Here is a 21580-nt window from a genome sequence, read left to right on the forward strand (position 1 = left end):
CGTGCGAGCACGAGTGTGGCATGTAATAGTAGGAAACGTAGCGTGCACGAAGCACTCAATGAGTTAAACAATATTTCAATTTTTACGAATTTGACGATTAGGACCTCCTTGCCTGAAGCACAAAATGTTAATATAATGGAATTCCACGTGTTCAGGGAGGAATGAAACTTCATTTCTCATGACAGTGACGAGAAAATCAAAATATGTCATATTTCAAACAATAAAAAACAAAAGAAATAGTGAGTGAATGACATCATCAACTCTCTCATTTGGATGAAGCTGGCTTGTTCATATAACTGTTTTTGTGAAATGAAGCGAAATTTTGAAATGTCATAACTGTCTTCTTTTACATCCGATTTTGATGAAATTTTCAGTGTTATGCTTGTTGAATTTTTCTCTTTCTATTCAAATAAGTTTTTGTTGGGGTGGACTTGTCCTTTAAGCCTCTGTATTCACTTCAAAATTTTGTCTCCTCTAGGTTGGCTGAATCATGACCTGGTTCACATCTCCAATACTTTGATGCCAACGCATATTTGTTATTTAATGCGCAATCTGATTGATGGATAGCGGTGGTGCGCGTTCCGTGCGCTTTCATTGGTATATCCTGCACGCAACTGAAATTCAAGTGCGACTCTCGGTCACACTCCTTGTGAATCACACCCTGTTTGAATACTGGAGTATGATTCTTTGATAATGTATGAGTACCATTTCTTCAAGCTAGAACTGCTCATAAGTATTTGATTCAAACTTAGTAGTACATGCTTGCCTTAATTCCTATTTTTTTTCTTATTTTGCTTTCTGTCAAGTGTTGACAAGGAGTCTGGTAAGATAGAGCTCTCATCCTCCAGCAAAGACACAGGACTAGAAGACCCTGTCCCAGAGGACCAAAGGAAGAAAGCAGGTATGGACCTGCACCCCTGGTCCCTGTTATGCCACAGTCACTGTCAATCGCAACACTAGTCCATATGGGACAGTGCTCTCATTCCCAATGCTAACATAGAGGGCCTCCTAACTCCCAGTCCCTAACCCAGTGCCAATCCTGAAACAGAGGGCCTCCTGACTTCCAATTTCTAACCAAGTGCCAAGGGAGTCAGGAGGCCCTCTCTGTTGGCATTGGGAAAGAGAGTGTCCATATATCAACGTCCAATCTGGACTATCGCAACACTTGCAATTGCCTATGAAGATTATTGTTGCAGTCTCATTTTATTCAAAAGATTGACACAAAGCTTAGCAATGAGTTAAATGTAGATTGACTTTTCTTTAAAGGGCATATAGTTGTTGTTTTAGTTTGTAATACTCATATCATTCAGCAGTGAATATTTGTGCCATTCAGTAATGAATATTTGGACCAGTAGCCTTAATAGTCTCATCTCAAGTCTTCAGCTTCTTAATACATTCATTTATACAATTATATTACATGTATCAAGGATTTAAAAAAATGTTCATTTTATTTGATATTGTTGAATGACAGTATTGAGTTTCTTCATGGGTTTCTAAATGAAGTGATATTGTAACAGTTTTAAGGTTTATATCCTGGAAGGGCAAAATAGAAATTGCTGTCTTTACTTTACTTCATATTCCATTGTGATTTTCATTTACTTCAGTACCCCTGGGGTATTTGCTCTAAGTATATGCCTTTTCTATTGCAAGATGGTTTAATGGGTTTTATCTTTCTTATACAGAAAAGAGGAAAAAGGATGGCAAAAAGAAAGGTCAAAGGTCAAAGGAAGATGGAAATGATAGCGGACTTGGAGAGGCAGATCCTTTCAGTGATGCAGAAGCTGAGGTAAATGTCAATAATGACATCTGGGCTTTGATATAGTAGTAGTAGTCGTATGCACGGTACTTTTAGTAGTACTGGGCATTGTTTGATTGTGGTAATAGTCCTATACACAGTAGTAGTGGTAGTACCAATAATAAGTAACAAGCACACACTGCAAATTAGCACCCAAGTTCTATAGCTTTGCAACCTTTATGGATCGTGCTGAGTATCATCATAGAAGTAGAAGTCTTTATCTAATACATGTAACTAATAAACTAAAAAATTGGTTGATGATTGTATATAGGAATGACAGTCATCTGATAAAAGTTCATGGAACTTTAAGTTGTGATAATTTCAGATCAGGCTCTAGTAGAAGTCTTTATTCAGTAACTAATAAACTGACAAATTTGGTTCAGGTTCGTATATCGGAATGACAGTTATCTGATGAAAGTTCTTGGAAGTTAAAAGTGTGATACAAGTAATGTATGATCAGGCTTTGGTAGACTAATTCATTTTTAAAAAATTTTATTAGAATGAAAGATGTTTGAAAAATGAAATGATCTTTGTAAGTATGATTTTTAGTGAAACTTAAATCTTCATGAAACAACCCCAGAACTAGGTTTAATTTTTCATTGATCTGTCATACAGATCGTGACAGTCTCTAAGAAGTCAGACACGGACACTCCGAGACTGCAAATATCATCAGGGTTCAGCTGGGACAATACCACTTCAAAACCAACAAAAACAACAACACCAAAGAAGTCAAGAGGAAGCAATGACAGTGATGATGATGATGATGACAGCGATGACGAAGAGGATGAGGAGGAGGTAGAGAAAGAAGATGAGGTAAAATATTCTTAAAACTTATTTTTACCATTCTCTATATTTGATCTACTTCCTATCCATTTTACAAGTTGCAAAAAGAAGTACATATTGTAGGGTTAAAGATGCAGTAAACACTGGGTTAATGAGATAGTCTGTAAAACCAGGCTTAATTGTCAGTATATCATCAAGGATCTAGATCTGAAACAGTTACATAAAGTGAACTTTGTGAAATCTTGAAATCTACGCTGAAAAATGTTCACACTGAAGATCACCAACACAGATAAGTGGGACAGTGTATTATTATTGCTTTGAATGTCGGCCCGACGCTTGACCCGAATCATGTGCTTATTTGCTAATTTCTCGGCAATTACACAATTTCTTCCAGAATCCTTTGGCACATATTTTTTATTTATATAAACAGACACTTTGGTGGTCATTTCATTGGAATCTGTACGAACTCATTTTGATATCGTAACCAAAACTGGCATTTACCTTTAAACCATCCAAGCATGAGATGAAAACCTGTGTTACATCTATAAAATCCTATACCCAACGATGGCCCTGGACAAACCTCAAGGTTGGGAAGAAATTTGATGTAAACACATCAAACCCACCTTAGGTCACTGTTTAGCAAACCTAGCTCAGACCACTAAAGGTAATCTCAGGGCGGACTCTGGCCTAATCAAGACAACCTTGCTCGAGCTGTCAATGCAAACCTATGTCAAACCTATCTTTGTCAACTTGGAGCAGTTTGTCAGTAGTTATGGACGAATGCTAGTCCAAAGAACAGATTGTGAAGTGTACCTGATAAAATCAATGTCCAAAACATGACACAGATAGTCTGCACTTTTTCTAGACCACTTGCAAAACGTTAACTTCTTTAAAGTCTAAATTGGGACCTTGGCCATTAGATTAATGAGAGTGGTCAGGAATTTGAAGCACTTAGCACTTACTGTACTTAGTGACTGACCATTGAGAGAGACAGTTAACATCTTTTTTGACCTTGGGTATGCAATTTTCTAGATGTAAACAGGGATTCAAATGGACCTACATGTATAGATTCAGCGTAAGGTTGTCCAACTTCCCTTGTGGAAATGGTTTTTAGTCGTGGAGTTTTGTGGCCCAGTGGATTAGTCTCTGGACTTTGAAACAGAGGGTCGTAGGTTCAAATTCCAGCCATGGCGTAGTTTCCTTCAAAAAATCAATCCACATTGTGCTGCACTCAACCCAGGTGAGGTATGGGTACTTGGCAGGAATTAATTCCTTGAAATGCCAAGTGCATAAAAGCTGCTTGAGCTACAGCCAGGGTAATAATATCCAAGTCCTTTGGAAGCGCATAGAGATGTAATTCATAATGTGTTATGCGCTAGACAAGAACTGACTATTATTTATTATTATAATTAGTCCTGCCTCATAGGAAAAATAGTATAAAAGGGGTTCAATGGCAGTTATCCCATAAGTTACCAAGGAGATTTAGCTATGATTCAAAGGTGATGGACAATCTGAGAATTAGACCATCTGCTTGTAGAACAAGTGAAGATAGATCTTTGTTGGAGATTGATCTTCTGCTACTTCTGGAAGAACTTGTTATGAAAGAAGCATAGGTCTTGATATTCTGCAGGCACAGACCCTAATTAAAAATTTGATAAAAAACATGGATCTTAACCCACAAAACATATAAAACTTGCTTGCCTGAGCAAAGGCCCTCTGTGCACAAGTAATTGTAGTCTGCACTTTCAGACCACTTAATTTGTGTGAAAGGTTTTTCAAAGCAGACAAGCCCTGGACTATTGCAATGGAATGTGCTGAAACTCGAGCAAAGTCCACTTGTCAATATTACAAGAAATGTTCCAGTTAGTTTAATACATACACAATTCAATATGTGCTGTGTGAATTGTCTGAAATGAAAGGATTATGTAAAATAAGAACATTTGATAATTGTTATTTTTGTAGCCGCCAGCGAAAAAGAGCAGAAAGGATTTGGAAGAGGAGGCTATGGCCCAAGAAGATGTCTTGTATAAGGTAAGAACAACTACAAAACAAACTCCTCACCCTTTATCACCTATCATCATTTTCATTATACCCCCCGCCTTCCACAATAAAACAAATATAGTTTGCACAAAAATACTTGTCACTATTTCATGATGCACATTATTTTGTATTCTTTTTATTTCACCATGTAATCGAGTGATTTCAGAAATAGCAGAAGGTTTTGTTTTACTTTATTTTTCACAATCTGGTAGACTCTCTTCAATCTCATCAAGAGGTATGTTCCAAGTGGATGAGTTGGGAATCCATATACACATTAAAATTTCAGAGCAAGAGGCGTTCATAATTTCTCAATTGCATTGCTCGATAATGCAGTTACAAACTTATATTATGAAACCATTTTAGATGATTGACAATAAAAGGTGGTTCTCAGTTTGTATCGATTGATCTAACCAAATTGCTTGTTCAAACAAATGACAGCATACTACGCAGTCATAAAAGGAGGGTTGGGTAGTCCTTAAGAAATGATCATATTTGTTAATTGTGTCACTCTCTTCACTTTCTCCAGACTGAGCAAGCCTTGATGGATGCCAGCAGGCCACCGGAAACTCCGGAAGATTTTGATCGTCTCGTTGCAAGCTCCCCGAACAGCTCCCTCGCTTGGATCCGTTACATGGCCTTTTACCTCAACTCAGTGGACATAGAGAAGGCCAGGGCTATTGCAGAGCGTGCTCTGAAAACCATCAATTTCAGGTAGGAGAGGAAGGGGAGTGGGAAACAAGTATTGGCATGTGAAACCCTACCCTTAACAAGTATTGGAAACAAAACGATCTTCTTGCCAAGTATTCCCTGAATTGACCCCCTAAACAAGTATGGCAACATTTTTATTGTAATGTCACAGACGTCGTTGATCGTCAGGTTTTACCTTTACCAACATCATTGGGTTTAGCATGGCCCCACCTCCCACATCTCGTGCAAATCGTACTCTAAACATGTAGTGTTGACTCTTGGGTCAGAATTAAGTACATCCTTTATAAAACATTTTAGTCTTAATTTTTACACCCTCAAAAATTTGACCCTAAACACTTAGCTTTCCTAGAGAAAATAGATACCCTTTTTTCATTATTTTAGTGTTTTTGACACCCTTATTATGTTACGTAAAAGACATAATTTTTACATGTTTTTTTGGTCGCGGATGGTATCCACTGGTCAATGTAAGTGGCCCCCCTGGGGAGTTAGACTTTAGAATATGGGCCATTGCATTTACTGGTGTCTCATGAAGTAATATATGATGATGTGAACTTTATTATTCTTTAATTTTACTCACACAGAGAAGAGCAGGAGAAACTGAACGTATGGGTGGCATATCTTAACCTGGAGAACTTGTACGGGACGGAAGAGGAAGTGGTTGCCGTCTTCCAGAGGGCGCTCCAGCAGTGTGAACCGATCAAAGTCTTCCAACAGCTCGTCAGTATCTACGTCAGAACGGACAAGACTGGGGTAAGTGGTAACGATGTTCCCCTTTTATAACAGCATTAGCACAAAGAGACAGGCTCCTTCCCTCAGAAAGTTGCATTTGAATGATTTCTGGAGAATATAGGTCATGAGTTGTTTCCTAATGATTTAAGAGTTGCACTTCAATTTCCAGTAGTTTTCGGTTATGAGGGTATCGTCGCATTGTTAAATTTATGCTAAGGGTGTGCACACTACTGCAAATTAATTGATGAGATTGCACAAGAAAGATGTATTTGAAAGTATATGCTGGTAATCAACCCTGTTACTTTTGAACTTGATGTCCCCTTAACAAGTCACTCCTATGCACAGGGGCGGATGCAAGATTTTCAAAAAAATGGGGGGGGGGGGACACATTGGCCCAAGGAAAATTTGACAAGCAAAAAAAAGGTCTTCAATTGTGTATTATGACTGACATATCACCATTCAAAATATATGCTGTGACTATCAAAAGGGAATGTGGGACACACTTGTGTTAGAGAACAGCATATTTACATTAACAATTTTGGCTGTCAAAAGGGGGGTGGGCACATGCTGGTTGTACCCCCCCCCTGGGTCTGCCACTGCCTATGCATATAACCTTTGATTGTCTTAAATGCTTTCTTGTTCACTGCAGCCGGCTGAGCAGCTGTATGAGACGATGGTGAAGAGGTTCAAGTTTGAGCCTGAAGTATGGACTGGGTTTGGAACCTTCCTGATGAAGAATGGGAAGCACGATCAGGCTAGACGACTCATGCAGAGAAGCTTCAAGAGTCTGGTACAGAAAGAACGTAAGTTTGGAGGAGGGAGAGGAGGAGGATGATGATTTTGAGGGGGAGGGGAATAAAAATATAGGGGGGGGGGGAGATAGAAGAAGATGAAGAAGAAGGAAAATAAATAGAAAATGAGGTAGGGAGGATAACAAAAATGATTAGGAAGAGGAGAAGAAAGTAGAGAGGAGGAGTAGATGAAAAAGAAAAATAAGAAGGGGAAGGAGGAGAAAGAAAGGAAGAGAAGGAGGAAGGGGAAGAAGAGGAGGAGGAAAAGAAGGACAAGGAAGAGAAGAATGAAAATGAAAGAGCATGATCATGCTAGACAACTCAGGCAGACAAGCTTCAACGGTCTGTTATAGAAAGAATGTAAGTTGAGAGGAGAGAGAAGGGGAAGGGGAGAAAAATGTAGAGAAGAAGGGTGGATAAAGTTAAAATTGAATAAACAAGATTAGAAAGGAAAAAGAGAGACAAGGGGAAAAGGTAGGACTGAGGAAGATGTTTTGATGGAGGAGACAGGGAAAAGAAAAAGGAGGAGCAAGAAAAGAAGTAAAAAGAATGAATATGAAGGTGAGGTGAAAGGCAAAAGCTTAGGAGGGGAGGAAGAGTAGAAAAGGAGGTTGCATGGATGGAGATGGAGAAAAAGAGGAAAGAGGAGGAGGGAGTAATAACAAGGAGTAGAAAGGAGAATGTAAATCATGATCAGGCTAGACGACATGTATGTCCGCTGTATAAATCTTAAACTGTTATCATTAATACTATATTATTTGACATAGACTAGTGCAAACTTAATTACATGCCAACCTTTGCATTTGACAGATGTTGGTGTGATCGTGAAGTTTGCCCAGCTGGAGTACCGCCATGCTGAACCAGAGAGAGGAAAGACAATGTTTGAAAACATTCTTAGTAACTACCCAAAGAGAACAGACATCTGGTCAATCTATCTTGATCTTACAATTAAACACGGAGATACTGATGCATCCAGGTATGAAGATGATGATTGTGATGATGATGGTAATGATGATGATGACGAGACCACGGGCACTCCACATGTGTTTGCAGTGCGCATGTTGAATGTATATGACTAAAGGCACTTTTACTCAAATTGTTAAATGTAAAATGACAATGATCTAATTTGTAAACAAATTTTCGGCATTACTCCTATATGTTTAAGATTGCATGCTCGATCTGTAATGAAAAATGGTAATGATGATGATGATGATGTTTACAAAACAACAATGATCTGTATTTAAGGTGTCGAATAAAACAAATGATGAATGTTCTTTTCATTCCCGCAATGGACAGAATACTTCACGCAGTGGAAGATGAAATGAAACGAATGATCCATTCAACAAGGCATAGTCTCGTTGAATGGATCATTTCATCTTTCACCTCATGAAATTGTCTATCCATTGCAATCATACACATTCATTATTTGTATATTTTGTCACGTCCTAACCCCAGCTCTGAATCTCAAAAGATCAATCCACCCTCCCATTCCAATGGGAAAGAAACACCATTATGGAGCCATGTTTTTTCACTCTTCAGCCTACTATCCTATGAAATCTTTCAGCACGGACAAACTGACAAGTTGTAATTATGCGATAGTTACCATGGTAAAAGTCAGACACCAGTGGTTCTCGCCCAATCATAACCAAGAAAAGTTGTGCGATCCGACAACCTGTCAGAAGACAAATGTTGATGAAATTCTCTCCTTTTATTTCCTATTCTTTTTTAGAAATATGATTTTGGTAAGCAGTAACGAGGATTAAATTTTCAATGGTCCTCAGACAGATATTTCTTAATAGCTTTTCATGTTTTTTTTAATTTATATATTTTTTTTGTAATTATTCTATGTTTTCCAGTACTGGTAACTCATTGTCTATAATTTGATACTTCATTGTATTGTGTATAAGAGAACTTATTTTACAGGGCCATTTGGCCTTATTTCAGTTTCCCTTTCTTCATTTTCAACCACTTAATTTTGTATGTGTTACCCTTTGTTTTTTAATTAAAGGCTTGTAATGACATTAATTTCTTTAAATCTATTTTATTTATATCAATTTGTATATAATTGCATTCATTATATTGTATTGTAATTACCTGTTTTTTATCTGAATTTGAAATGAATAAACAAACAAAAAATAATTCCTATCAGGGAAGCGTTTCATCAATATTTTCATCCGACAAGTTGTCAGATCTGACATCTTTCCATGATTTTGATTGGCTTAGAGGCACTGTTCCTATGGTAACTGTCAGATAAAATGGGACTTGTCGGATAAAACGTTCGACAAGTCCTTTCATGAAACGCCCCCTGATCTATTATTTTAACTGATTCTTTTTTTTAGACACCTCTTTGAGAGGGTGATCCACCTGAAACTTTCCGCCAAGAAGGTCAAGTTCTTCTTCAAACGGTACCTAGACTTTGAGAAGAAGTATGGAGACGAGTCGACCATTAACGCAGTCAAGCAGAAGGCTGTCGAGTACGTGGAATCCAGGACCGCTGTTGGAGGGGATGTGTAGGGTGCAGTAGTGTGATGTCTCAATCATTCATTACCATGGCAACTGCTTGACAATCTTAATCTTCTTCAAGCATTGCCTCGACTTTGATAAGAAATATGGGGATGAGTCCACCATTATATCAGTCAAGCAAAAGGATGTGGAGTATGTAGAATCCAAGACCTCTGTTAGAGGTCAGTTTTAGAATACAGGGGAGGGATGTCTTAATTGTACAATACCTTGGCGACTGCATAACAATCCTAAATCATCTTCAAGTGTTACCTAGACTTCCAGAAGATATATGGAGACAAGTCCATTATTAACCCGTTACCAACTGGAACCAGGTTATACCTGTACAAAGTTTGTGGATTGACAGAATTCAGTATTCAATGGGTTAATACAGTCAAGAAGAAGACCGTTGACCACTGTGGGAGAGGACTTGTCGAGGACGGGGGAGGGATGTTACAAATACAATAATTCATTATCATGGCAACTACTTCTCAACAGTTTTAAATCTTCTTTAAACACCACTGGGACTTTTAGAAGAAATATTATTTAGTTGCCCAAATGTCTCGGATCCTCTGCACTGATCCCCCTGCTGCCTATTTTGGATCCATCAAGATAAGACTAATGACATCATTTCAACAAGATGCATGGCTGTCGAAGTCTCGTCCCTAATATTCGGTCCGAATGTTCTTGCAGCAGAAAATTTTGATATTGATTTACGAATTAGTAATATTTTCACATGGAACGAAGGTAATAATTATTTATTTTTCTGATATAAAAAAAATTAATTCTCAATCATGCATACAGTATTTATATATATTTACATATCAGCTTAATATCAATTTATAGGGGATTCTTTGTGATCATCAGAAGAAAAAAAAAAGAGGCAGAAGATTTTTAACAATAATTACGACAAATTCACATGTGATAAGAGATGAATGATCTGTATAATCTATATATTTTATTTTCATTTCCATTCATAACTTTGATCATAAATACATATTTCTTACATTTTGAAAGTACATTGATATTTCAAATAGAATGGTAGTAGGCATTAAAGTCAGACAGCTGTGTCAGATGATTTTTGTCAAAAGTATTAATGTATTATTTTCTGGTTAAGATTTATCTTCTGACCTATTTTTTCTTGAAATCATGTTATACACACTTATGGGGGGGGGTGGTAGGGGTATTATTGGTTTTTTTATTTCACAATGTCACTTTGTATATTCTACCTATCTCAATCAAGTGTATAAATGTATGGTATAATTATTTTTTCTTAATCATGAATAGGGATACAAGAAAATTAGCTCATTTTATTTAGACTAACGTTTTTTAAAAACATTTTTGTCTCACCTGCATAGCAGAGTGAGACTATAAGCGCCGCTTTTCCGACGGCGGCGGCAACGGCGTCAACATCAAATCTTAACCTGAGGTTAAGTTTTTGAAATGACATCATAAATTAGAAAGTATATGGACCTAGTTCATTAAAGGTCAATCATGTATCACCAAACATCCTGCATGAGTTTCATGTCACATGAGTAAGGTCAAAGGTCATTTAGGGTCAATGAACTTTGGCCAATTTGGGGGTATCTGTTGAATTACAATCAAAACTTTAAAAGTTTTTGGATCTGATTCATGAAACTTGGACATAATAGTAATCAAGTATCACTGAACATCCTGTGCAAGTTTCAGGTCACATGATCAAGGTCAAAGGTCATTTAGGGTCAATGAACTTTGGCCGAATAGGGGGTATTTGTTGAATTACCATCATAACTTTGAAAGTATGTTGGTCTAGTTCATAAAACTTGGACATAAGAGTAATCAAGTATCACTGAATATCCTGTGCGCATTTTAGGTCACATGACCAAGGTCAAAGGTCAATGAACTTCGGCCATAATGGGGGTATCTGTTGAATTACCATCATAACTTTGCAAGTTTATTGATCTGACTTTTGAAACTTGGACATAAGAGTAATCAAGTATCACTGAATATTCTGTGCAAGTTTCAGGTCACATGATCAAGGTCAAAGGTCATGTGAGGTCAATGAATTTTAGCAACATTGGGGGTATTTGTTGAATTACCATCCTATCTCTGTAAGTGTATTGGTCTAGTTCATAAAACGTGGAATTAAGAGTAACCAAGTATCACTGAACATCTGCGAGTTATAGTAGTTTTCAAAATCAGCAATGCTGCTATGTTGAATCGCGTGATGCAGGTGAGATGGCCAGAGGCATTCCACTTGTTATTATTTTCAGTGACATGCCATGATTTTTGTACTTCACATTCAAATATTTGTTATGTTGTTAAAGTACTGTTGATAAATGATATTACCATTAAAGTTTGACAATTTCTTCTACTTTAATTTCAACCTTGTTCTTATTTTCAGCCTTGGTATATTTTTATTTTTGTCATAAGAATTTAACGTATCTTGAAAAAGTTCACATATCTGTCCTATATAATACATAACCAAATGACAATTTCTTGCAACAGTCATAACTCACTTCATAATTCATCTCAATAAATAAGTGCATGACTTTGAAAATATGACCATACCGGTAAAAAAAATATTTTCCACATACTTCCATCTTTTTCAATCTATAGATATTTAAAAGAAAATAAGTAAAATGTTAATACTCATTGTTGTGATTTTGATTTCATAACAATCCATCTCCATCAACCATATATATGCTAGCATAGTTTCACTATTCCAAAGGACTGTAACTTCAATTCCATCCTGAAATAGTGCAATTAATTAAATACAAAAGTAAGATATAAAAGTAATCTTCCAACTACTCTTGAAAGTGGTGATATTTATTTGTTATGATGTCTGTAAAATTCAATTCTTCATTTCAATTTCCATTCAAAACAAAATACAAATTCATATAAAGTAATACAAATCAAGTACAATTTTACAGAAGGGCATTCAAAAAAATAGTATAATATGAAATGCATCCTAAAGAAAGGTAATTTGAAAAGATGCTGAATATCATTACTACAATTTTTTGTTTGTATAAAATATGACATTCTCAGACTTTATAATAACTGTTTAATACTGTTTAGTCATAAAGATAACCATTGATTTATCAAGGTCTTTTCCCCTAAGCCCCAGCAGCACTTTCTAGATATCATATTTTGTAATTCTACGGCACTTCAAAGTTATTATACTAATTACATTACAATCTACAAAAATATACTATATATATATAAATCCCTCATAGAAAATTGTGAACTTACACTTGATCAATTGCGAATGGACACAGAGGGGAGGGGGGGGGGGCACACATGCCCTACCCCTTTGGCGCTTAATTGTGTCCTTTGGTGGCGGAAGCCAAAAAATTAGGAGGGGTCCACCTTAATTTTTGGGATGGACACAGGTAAAAACAATCGGACAAGCAAAAAAATGAAATAAAATAAGGTTATCAACCAAAATCTTAGGGGGGTGACCACCAAAAATTTTTGACAAGCAAAGAAAAAACCAAAATATTTTTGGGGAACACAAAAATTAAGGGGAGGGGGTCCACCTGAATTAAGGGGGGTGGAACGCAGGAAACAAAATTGACCAGCAAAAAAAAAAAGTTATCAAGAGAAATTTTAGGGGGGAGAGTCCGTCCCCCCACCTCAAATTTAGGGGGGACAGGACCCCCTTCCCCCCTGCCGTCTATGATTGTGTTCACATTTAGAAGTAACATGAACCTTACTTACCTAAACAAAATATAAAGAAAACACACTGTCTCGAAATGCTCTCAGAATTTCACACACTATAATGAAGACATGATTCAATCTTACTGTTTGATCTGAAAATGTTGGACAGTAATCTTCTCAAGTAATGAAAATGATAATTTCCCCTCCCAGGCACAGGTGACGCCAAAACAAATAATAATAAAATAATAATAATAAATAATAATTCTAGCTTCATGTTTTTGTCGTTTTCTTTTACCCCTTGGCTTTATGAGGATGAATTGTTGCAAGAACTATCAAACATAATAAAACAATATTCATAATCAATTGATTAGTATTTCTAGCTATAGGATTCTGTAAGATTTTTCATATTTTTCCTCAAATTTGGGGTGAAAATGATCATATTTTATCATATTGTCGTCATCCTTGCCATCATAATTACCATTTTCATAGTCATCATAAATTATTTTGACGCTTAAATGCAATTATAAGATGAAATTTGAGATGGCCTCAAAATTATCCGCTTGCATTTATGCCTGACGAATGTTACTTTGTTTCTAGGTTTTTTTTTTTTTAAATTGTGCGCTGTCATAAACTCTGATTGTAAAAGGAAAGACTTTAATTTCAATGAAAGCGCTCCTCATCCATGAATATTGAAGGATATGCGAAAAATAATACATGCAGGCGCATGGTTGATAATGTCGGACCATGCGATGGATGTTTCAATTCTTTTGGAAGGCCGGATTCTCGTAGGCGCTCTCTGTCGTATATCCTCCATCACCGTCCTTCTCTTTCATCTCCTCCGGTGAATACACCTCCTTCATCTTCTCATTCTTGATCTTCTCCTCGTCGTCCACCTCATCGTCGGGCTTCTTGCAGAAGTGCTTGTAAGGGAGGTAAATGGCCGCGATGAGGATCCCTTCGAAGAGGGTCATGAGGAAGATGAGGAACGGGACACGGGCCGCCAGCTCTGCCTCGGGTTTCGGGTAGAAGAGGACGATGATGCTGTTGGCCATCAAAGCATTCTGGACGCCTGGAGAAATTGGAATAAAGTTATGGTGTTTGGTTAAAGCGGAAAAGCAGAAAGAAAAAAAGTGGAAGGAAGGAAGGATGAAAAGAAAAGAAAGTAAAAGCGAACGACTGAAATGGAATAAATAAGACAGGAAGGAAATAAAAGATGAGAGAAGAATAAAGAAATAGGAGGAAAAAGAAAAAGGAATTTTAAAAAAAGAACAAAAGAAAAACGTAGCAATAATGAAAGAAGAATAAATGAAAAGACATATATTCCATGAGCCAAACTTGACTACGGTAAAGACCATAGAGTTTGGTTATCTATAGAAAGTCGATGCATTGATTTAGGATATCATTTGGATATCAAACATGCCTATTGAAATCTCTCTTCCTTTTTTATGATAATAAGGCCTTATGAAGTATGACTAATGGAGAGAGAAAAAAAACAATCAACTCTTCCTTTTCTTGGCAATCAAAAATTTGAACAAAGCTCTGATTTTACAATGGAACGCCTCCGGCAATCTGACCTACATTATGCAATTAAATACAGCAGTAGAGCTGAGTTTGGCAGCTAAGATAAATAATTATATTTAAAAAAAGGCTATTCAAAGTTCATTGACCATAAAAATGACCTTTGAGCTTGGTCATTTGACCTGAAGCTCGTGCAAGATGATCAGTGTTACTTGATTACTCAAAATTTCATGAAAAGTGTCTATTAACTTTTTAAGACATGATGACATTTCAAACACTTAAGCTTGAATAAAATTTCAATGTTGACCATACCGTCGCCGCCGTCGGAAAAGCGGCGCCTATCGTCTCCCTCTGCTATGGAGGCGAGATAATATTAACAATGGTCGTCATCCCTATTTCTCGCTTATTTTCTCCCCTTATAATTCCTTTTTAGTAAGTAATTGCCTATAACGATTGCACAATGTTGAGGATAAGTTTGGTGTTAGTTAATGAAATCCCATGATTTCAGTAGCTTTTCACTGTTCTTATCAGACAAACAAGTTTCATGAACCCCCGCACCCTACCTGTTTCCAATGATATCGTGACAATAGCTGCATTGGGCTTGATGCACGTTATCTTGGCGATGACGCTACCGCAAAAAGCGCCACACAACGGCAGCAGGAAAGCCGCCAGGTAAACGTTCCAGGGAGCGTCGAAGATGTAGAGTTGGAACGGGAGACTTGTGGCGAGCGTGATTGCTAGAACAATGGTCGAGACAGGTTTGAGTAACTTCATGGCCTTCTCCTGAAGTTTAGGCCATTTATACCTGTAATGAAAAAAAATGAGGAGGGGGTGGGGGTAAAATTTGGGGAAAATATAGTCCATGTACCGAAAGTTCTCGGATCTATTACTGTCGGGTTTTTCCTAATTCCTTTGATAACATTGCACCCATCAATACAATCATCATCATCGCCAACATCTTCATCATAGAAATCCGCATCATCATATTATATTATCATCACTATCGTCAAAATTATCATGATATTATTCATCATAATCATCTTCATCATCATCAGGTACCTCATTAGGCTATCGTCTTCATTGTCATCATCATTATGATCGTTATCATCATCATCATTAATCACAATCATCGGTATCATCACAAGCATCCTCAGCGTAATTATCTTTATCACCATCATCATTATCATTATTGACATCGTCATCGTCTTCATCATCATCATCATAACCACCATCATTGCAACCTCCTTCATTATCACCATTATTTTTATCATCACACCAATATTTATCCTAATCATCATGCCTATCATATCCATAATCTTAATCAGTCATTATGATCAACGCTATCATCATTATTACCATCATCATCACATGATCACCACCAGCACCACCATCATCATCATCGTCACCATCGTCATGCACCACCACCGTCGTCGTCTACCCACCGAATGATCATCCCGATGCCAATAGGTATGATAAGGATGACGAGCTGGATGGCGATCTCGCCGAATGGCGTGTTCAACGACTCGTTATCGTCCGTCAGCCTGGTCGTGTAGATGAAGAGATTCAGTGGCATCATGCCCATGGCGAGGATGTTGGAACAGAACGTCATCGTCAGGCTGAGAACGTAGTCGGCATCGAGTAGGACGCTTAGGGTGTTACTCAGGTATCCCCCTAGAGGATGAGGGAAGCAAAAAGATAATATTATGATTGAGGTTAGCGCAGGATAAAAACAAAAAACAATATACCCAGTCACCATAATGAAACCGACACTAAACGGGTCAGCACTGGCTTACAGATGATGGACCCTCGGTGGCATAATGAGCCTAAAAAATAAGGGGCTAGATTAGATATACGGTGTATCGCATAAAATTTATAAAAAGTTGTGAGAGAGAGTGTAGCGAGCTAGCAAAGATTTCGACATTTTTTGTACAAAAATCAATTTTGTTAGAGATTTTGACATAGTATTCAGAAAATGATGTCGTATTTCACCCTTCTCTCTTTCCTTTCCTCTTTTGTTTACTTAGTCAGGAAAGGTGAAAGCCCCCCCCCCCCCGAAAACCATGACGAAGAAAAATGAGGGAAAATGGAAAGGGAAAGACTAAAATATGCAAGTATCTGCCTCAAAATTAATATATTTTCTTTTCAGTAACTCCTCTGGTACTTTCTGCTCCTGTTTAATACTTTGTTTAATATGCCCTGCCTGTGTCAGTAATGCGACCTTGCTGGGCTCTAGCTCTCTTATGTATAGATCAGTGTATATGTAGTGTTATTTTATATCATGTACCTTTATTGCTTTCTGTTCAATAAAGTGATACATACATCATATTTGTCCTAAAGAGGCCAAGGTTCGGTCCCGGAGTTTGGTCCAATTGCCGTTGGTTCTGCAATATCCACTTAGTTTAATTCTCATTTAGTCTAATGCCAAGTTGGATTAATTTCCCCCTTTGTCTACATATCATTTTTTACATTTTCAAATTAAAATTTAGTTCCTCAAATATAGACTACATGTTGTAAGTAGATATTAGACGGAATAGTATTGGACAATATGAATCAAAACCACAGACGATGCGGATATAGAACAAGTGCCAATTTCAATTTTCTTTTGTTAGGTCTATGCATGTATATGTTTTCGCCAATTGGCGGAATGGGGTCGGTTTCATTCCTTGTCTACACCAGTGCTAAAAATCTTTCAAGGACTGTCGTTGGAGTCGCTATACTTATCATGTGTATCTGGAATATAATATTCAACAGCATGGCGTATTGATTTTTACTAATATGACGGGAAATGATTTCAAGATACGGAAATGCTCATTGGGACAATGGTTTTTCAAGTGATAACTAATGAGGAGATGTTTATTTTGGTTTCTGAAATTTGATCAGGGGCCCGTTGCAGAAAGAGTTGCGTTTAAACGCAAGTCAAAAAATCAAACGCAAGTCCCAAATGCGCGCTGTTGATTGGTTGAAAATCAAGTTGCGCATGATTTTTAGAGTTGCGATTGATTGCAACTCTTTCTGCAACGGGCCCCAGTTCAACCATGACAACTTGATCAAGGAAATTCAGAGCTAATAACGACTCTTATAAACTCCACTTAATTTCTAAATGTGGTCAAAAGGGTATTGTGTCTTCATCATGGTACATCACGTATTGTCATAAAATTATCTTAATTACTACTTTCGATATCAAGTAGTCACGAATAATGACGAAATTATTTTGATCAAGACTTCAAGGAAATTGAAAGAGCTAATAACAACGCTTCACTCCACTATTTATAAATGTGGTCAAAAGAGTATATCGTGGCTACATCTATTCCTTGTCCACTCCGCAGGAACAATTCGTCACCCATTCGAACGTTTATGTCAATATCCTGAAGACGTTGAAAGCTCATTGAATGACTATTTCAGCTTCATAATCTAGCTGTGGCAAGAAAACACTTTGCTCTCATAGGATAGCTGAGTGAACATCGAATAGGAGGGAATGTGACTTTTATTGGCTGAATTTAAAAAATCTACAGATTTGTAAACACTTTCATCTTTTGCCTGATCATCAAGATGTTTGGAATGACCCAGAATGGAATAAGGTTTGCGAATGAGACGAACGCCACTTTATCTTGGACTTGGGCTCCATTAGTCTGGGGATGGCGGGAGGTCTTCCAGCTGTTCCTGGCCCTGGCAGGCATCATCGGTAACTTCCTGGTGATGGTGGTTCTCTTCCGGGTCAGGAGGTCACGTTGCTCAACGGATACCCTGATCGCCGGCTTAGCTCTAGCCGACTTCCTCACCTCGGTTTTCATCATACCGCATAGACAGGTAAAGACCCTTCCAGATACTGCATCCGCAAACCTCTACTGTCGGATCATCCACTCTTCATTCTTCATGTGGGTTGCCATCTCAGCGTCTATCTTCACGCTCACCACAATATCCCTTGAGAGACTTGTTGCAGTCGTTCGGCCATTCCAATTCAGACGCATCTTCTCCCCGGATCGGACATTGATGATCATTGCGGGTATTTGGATTACGTCTTTTCTAATCAACATCGTCATTGTATTCATCGTCTATTTCGAAGACGGCTCATGTGAGTTCGGATATCCGTCTCGTTGGTTCGGCAAGTTTAATGGAATCGCTGTCTTCTTGGTCGAGTACGTTTTCCCTGTCACCACGATGCTGATTGCTCATGTCTTCACCGTCAGAGCTCTCCGCAAAAGCTCCCGCACCAATGTCAGCAATGAAAGTCAAGACTTCATCCTTAAAGCCAGGCGAAAGATCAACAGGATGATACTCGAAGTCATCATCGTCTTCATCATCTCCTGGACACCCGATCAGGTATTATATTTCGCTATCAACGTCGGGCTCATCGACAACAGCTATCTCTACAGCCCTGTCTACCGGTCTTTCGTCGTCCTAGCTTTCGTCAACTCGTGCGTCAATCCGGTGATCTATGCCGCAAGAAACCCGAACTTTCGAAGAGCACTTATGGATCTCTGTGGATCCGTCCGGAGTTTGAGGCCTATCTTTGCTGGTGTTGAGACCAGAGATAGTCAGATGAGAATGCTTGGGGAGGAGACACCTTCGGGTCCAAACGACGACATGTCATCACGCAATGATTGAAGAGACTCCCATGGAATTTATCAATAGTTTATCCCGATTTCAAAATGATGAACCATTTATATATTTCTAATAAATATGACCGGATGGGGTTGTATTTTGGGCAATGACTTATCCTCTATTCAAGACTATTAACACCTATTTTGGTCTATCGTAAGTAAACAGGTGGCCGAAGCCAAAACATTCAACTGTCACCCACATCTAATACTATAATTATGTACAGGGGCGGCGGAAACCGGGATTGTTTTTCTTCTTAAAAATAAATAGAATATTTTTTTTTTCAAAATTAAGTATGCCCCTTGCAAAGTAACATTGCTTTTATTCTGCACATTTTCGTCAAAGTTGATTCTCTTGTCTGTTATAGGCCTTTATTTTCATTTTATTTTATTTTTCATTCATTTTTAAAAGACATCATTTGGTGAATTGTATTCACTGACAATTTTATGCCTATATACGGGCATCATTTGGCATCTTATCTCAATGCCCTCACGTGGTAGCGATATTAGGCCCTCCTATAATTGTTAGCCCCACTGCCCCCTCCCTCATTTTATTTGAACGCAAATAACTGCATACTTTTTAAGTTAAACATTCCTTCTGTTTGATTGTGCCCAAATAATAATAATAATAATATGCAACATTTATATAGCGCTTAATACAAATGTTTCTAAGCGCTGCATCCTATTACCCCGGCTTTAGCACGGCTACCCTGATCGGACGCATCGAGCATTCAAGGAATTTCTTCCTACTGGCCCGGGTACCCATTTACTACACCTGGGTCGAGGGTGGCAAATGTAGATAAACGCTTTGCCAAAGGACGCTATATAGTGTTGTGGTGAGTTACTTGAAACCTGCAGATTATATATGCACATTCGGCGCTGATGGTGTTTTTATCTAATTCTCTAATTTTTGTAGTTGTTTCTTTTATGTATATTTGCATAAATAATTATTATTCTACGATGTGCCATAGTTGTTCAACGAAGAGGCACATTATGTCCTGTAACAGAACTTACGTACACATTATTCTACAATAATGCATTATGAATGGATAATTTGTGAAATTTATTGGATTCAGTATCGTGCAGATGGCTTGCTTGGAAGTAGTCTGAAATAAAATGGAACATTTGGTTTTTGCTCAGATTCACACTTAATTTGAAAACAACATCACTTTATATCTCGTGAACAATGTTTGTCTAAGTCAAGATCTATCTCCATGTGCATAAACACTAAAACACTGTAAAATTAACCCAATATTGGGCAGAAAGGGAACATGCATGTTTGCCGTGTATTTTTGTTTACCCCATATTGGGAAAAACACATGTTTTAACGGTAAATTTCAATGCAGCATTGCGTAAAATTTACAAAATATTTGATATCTTTTTACCCAACCAACATGCATGTTCCCATCTTATCCAATATTTGGTTAACCGATTTTTTTTTTAGTGAATACCCTTTCAATGGGGATCCACACTTTACAAGCTTTGCTTTTTAGTGGATCCCCTCATTTCCATTATGCTCTATATTATACTTTTTTTTACGAAGTAAGAATGCCCTTCTGTAAAATTGTACTTGATTTTATTGCTTTATATTATTTGTATTATGTTTTGAAAGGAAATAAAAGAATTGAATTGAAAAAGGCGCGGTTCTGGACTAAACAGTTAAGATTGTTTTTCATAACCATTTCATCTACATGTATAACACCCATCAGGCCCAGTTTTGGTGTCGTAGATGAGGGGGGGGGGGGCAGGATTTGAGAGGGGAACTTGCGTTGTTACTCTTTCCAGGAGTTTCATTTATTTATTCGGAAGCGAGCCAAGTGAACGAGCAAAACACGCCTATTTTCCAGAGCGAAATTTCAAAATTTAGAGACCATTGAGCGTAATAAAGGTATTATCGAATATGGCAGGGAATGGGGGTGTTCAATGTTCATGGTACCAACCCCCATTATGTTGACCGGGGAGAAAATTTTCAAAGTGAAGCCTAACATTTGGAGCACTTCTCATGAATATCCAAATTAACGTAAATCTACAACATCTTTGAATTCTTGAATGTGATATTAACAAAAAGATAGGCTGGAAAAGAACATGACCCTGGGATCACTGCTTTGTATAGTCCTGGGGAGGGAGGGCGATCGCAACCATGAAGATATTGGGGACAATCACATAGATTTGCTACTTTCGACAACTTGAAAAAAATATATCATTAAATGCAAAGATATGTTGGAAAGTAAAAGCATCGGAAAGCACTACAAAACTATTATATTTGACACCAAAATACTACATACAAAATTGCCAATGTGCAAAGATCTGTGTCATAATTTGGTGCGCCGAAAATATTTGATATTTTTCAGCTCCCCTCCCCCATCCAAAACATGGGTCGACAAAATCCCTAACTCTAAACTATATATTATTTTTAATAGCATTAGTTTCGGTTAGGTAGAATAGACCGAAACATTTTCTTTGAAAAAAAAATCCTAAAA

At 37.6% G+C, this 21580-nt stretch overlaps 3 protein-coding genes across 3 annotated transcripts in view; 2 read left to right on the plus strand and 1 right to left on the minus strand.

Annotated features, from left to right (window-relative positions):
* LOC121425361 (protein RRP5 homolog) overlaps positions 1-9755 on the plus strand; it is a 31469-nt gene extending 21714 nt beyond the window's left edge. Inside the window, exons 17-25 of the mRNA XM_041621387.1 lie at positions 807-901; positions 1683-1786; positions 2411-2608; positions 4541-4609; positions 5145-5329; positions 5908-6076; positions 6705-6858; positions 7657-7822; positions 9186-9755. Of these exons, the coding sequence (XP_041477321.1) occupies positions 807-901; positions 1683-1786; positions 2411-2608; positions 4541-4609; positions 5145-5329; positions 5908-6076; positions 6705-6858; positions 7657-7822; positions 9186-9360 (1315 nt within the window). The 3' untranslated portion in view covers positions 9361-9755. The remainder of the gene's footprint in view (positions 1-806; positions 902-1682; positions 1787-2410; positions 2609-4540; positions 4610-5144; positions 5330-5907; positions 6077-6704; positions 6859-7656; positions 7823-9185) is intronic.
* Positions 9756-12936: 3181 nt separating this feature from the next.
* LOC121425400 (ileal sodium/bile acid cotransporter-like) overlaps positions 12937-21580 on the minus strand; it is a 62890-nt gene continuing 54246 nt past the window's right edge. Inside the window, exons 5-7 of the mRNA XM_041621444.1 lie at positions 15945-16173; positions 15066-15307; positions 12937-14053 (exon numbers count right to left, since the gene is read on the minus strand). Coding sequence (XP_041477378.1) covers positions 13743-14053; positions 15066-15307; positions 15945-16173 — 782 coding nt within the window. The 3' untranslated portion in view covers positions 12937-13742. The remainder of the gene's footprint in view (positions 14054-15065; positions 15308-15944; positions 16174-21580) is intronic.
* Positions 17599-19785, plus strand: LOC121425401 (mu-type opioid receptor-like). Its single transcript, XM_041621445.1, has one exon. It carries the CDS (start codon positions 18052-18054, stop codon positions 19105-19107), a length of 1056 nt encoding a protein of 351 aa, XP_041477379.1. The 5' UTR covers positions 17599-18051; the 3' UTR covers positions 19108-19785.

This window comes from Lytechinus variegatus, chromosome 12, assembly GCF_018143015.1.
Source record: "Lytechinus variegatus isolate NC3 chromosome 12, Lvar_3.0, whole genome shotgun sequence".
In the NCBI taxonomy this organism is placed as follows: Eukaryota; Metazoa; Echinodermata; class Echinoidea; order Temnopleuroida; family Toxopneustidae; genus Lytechinus; species Lytechinus variegatus.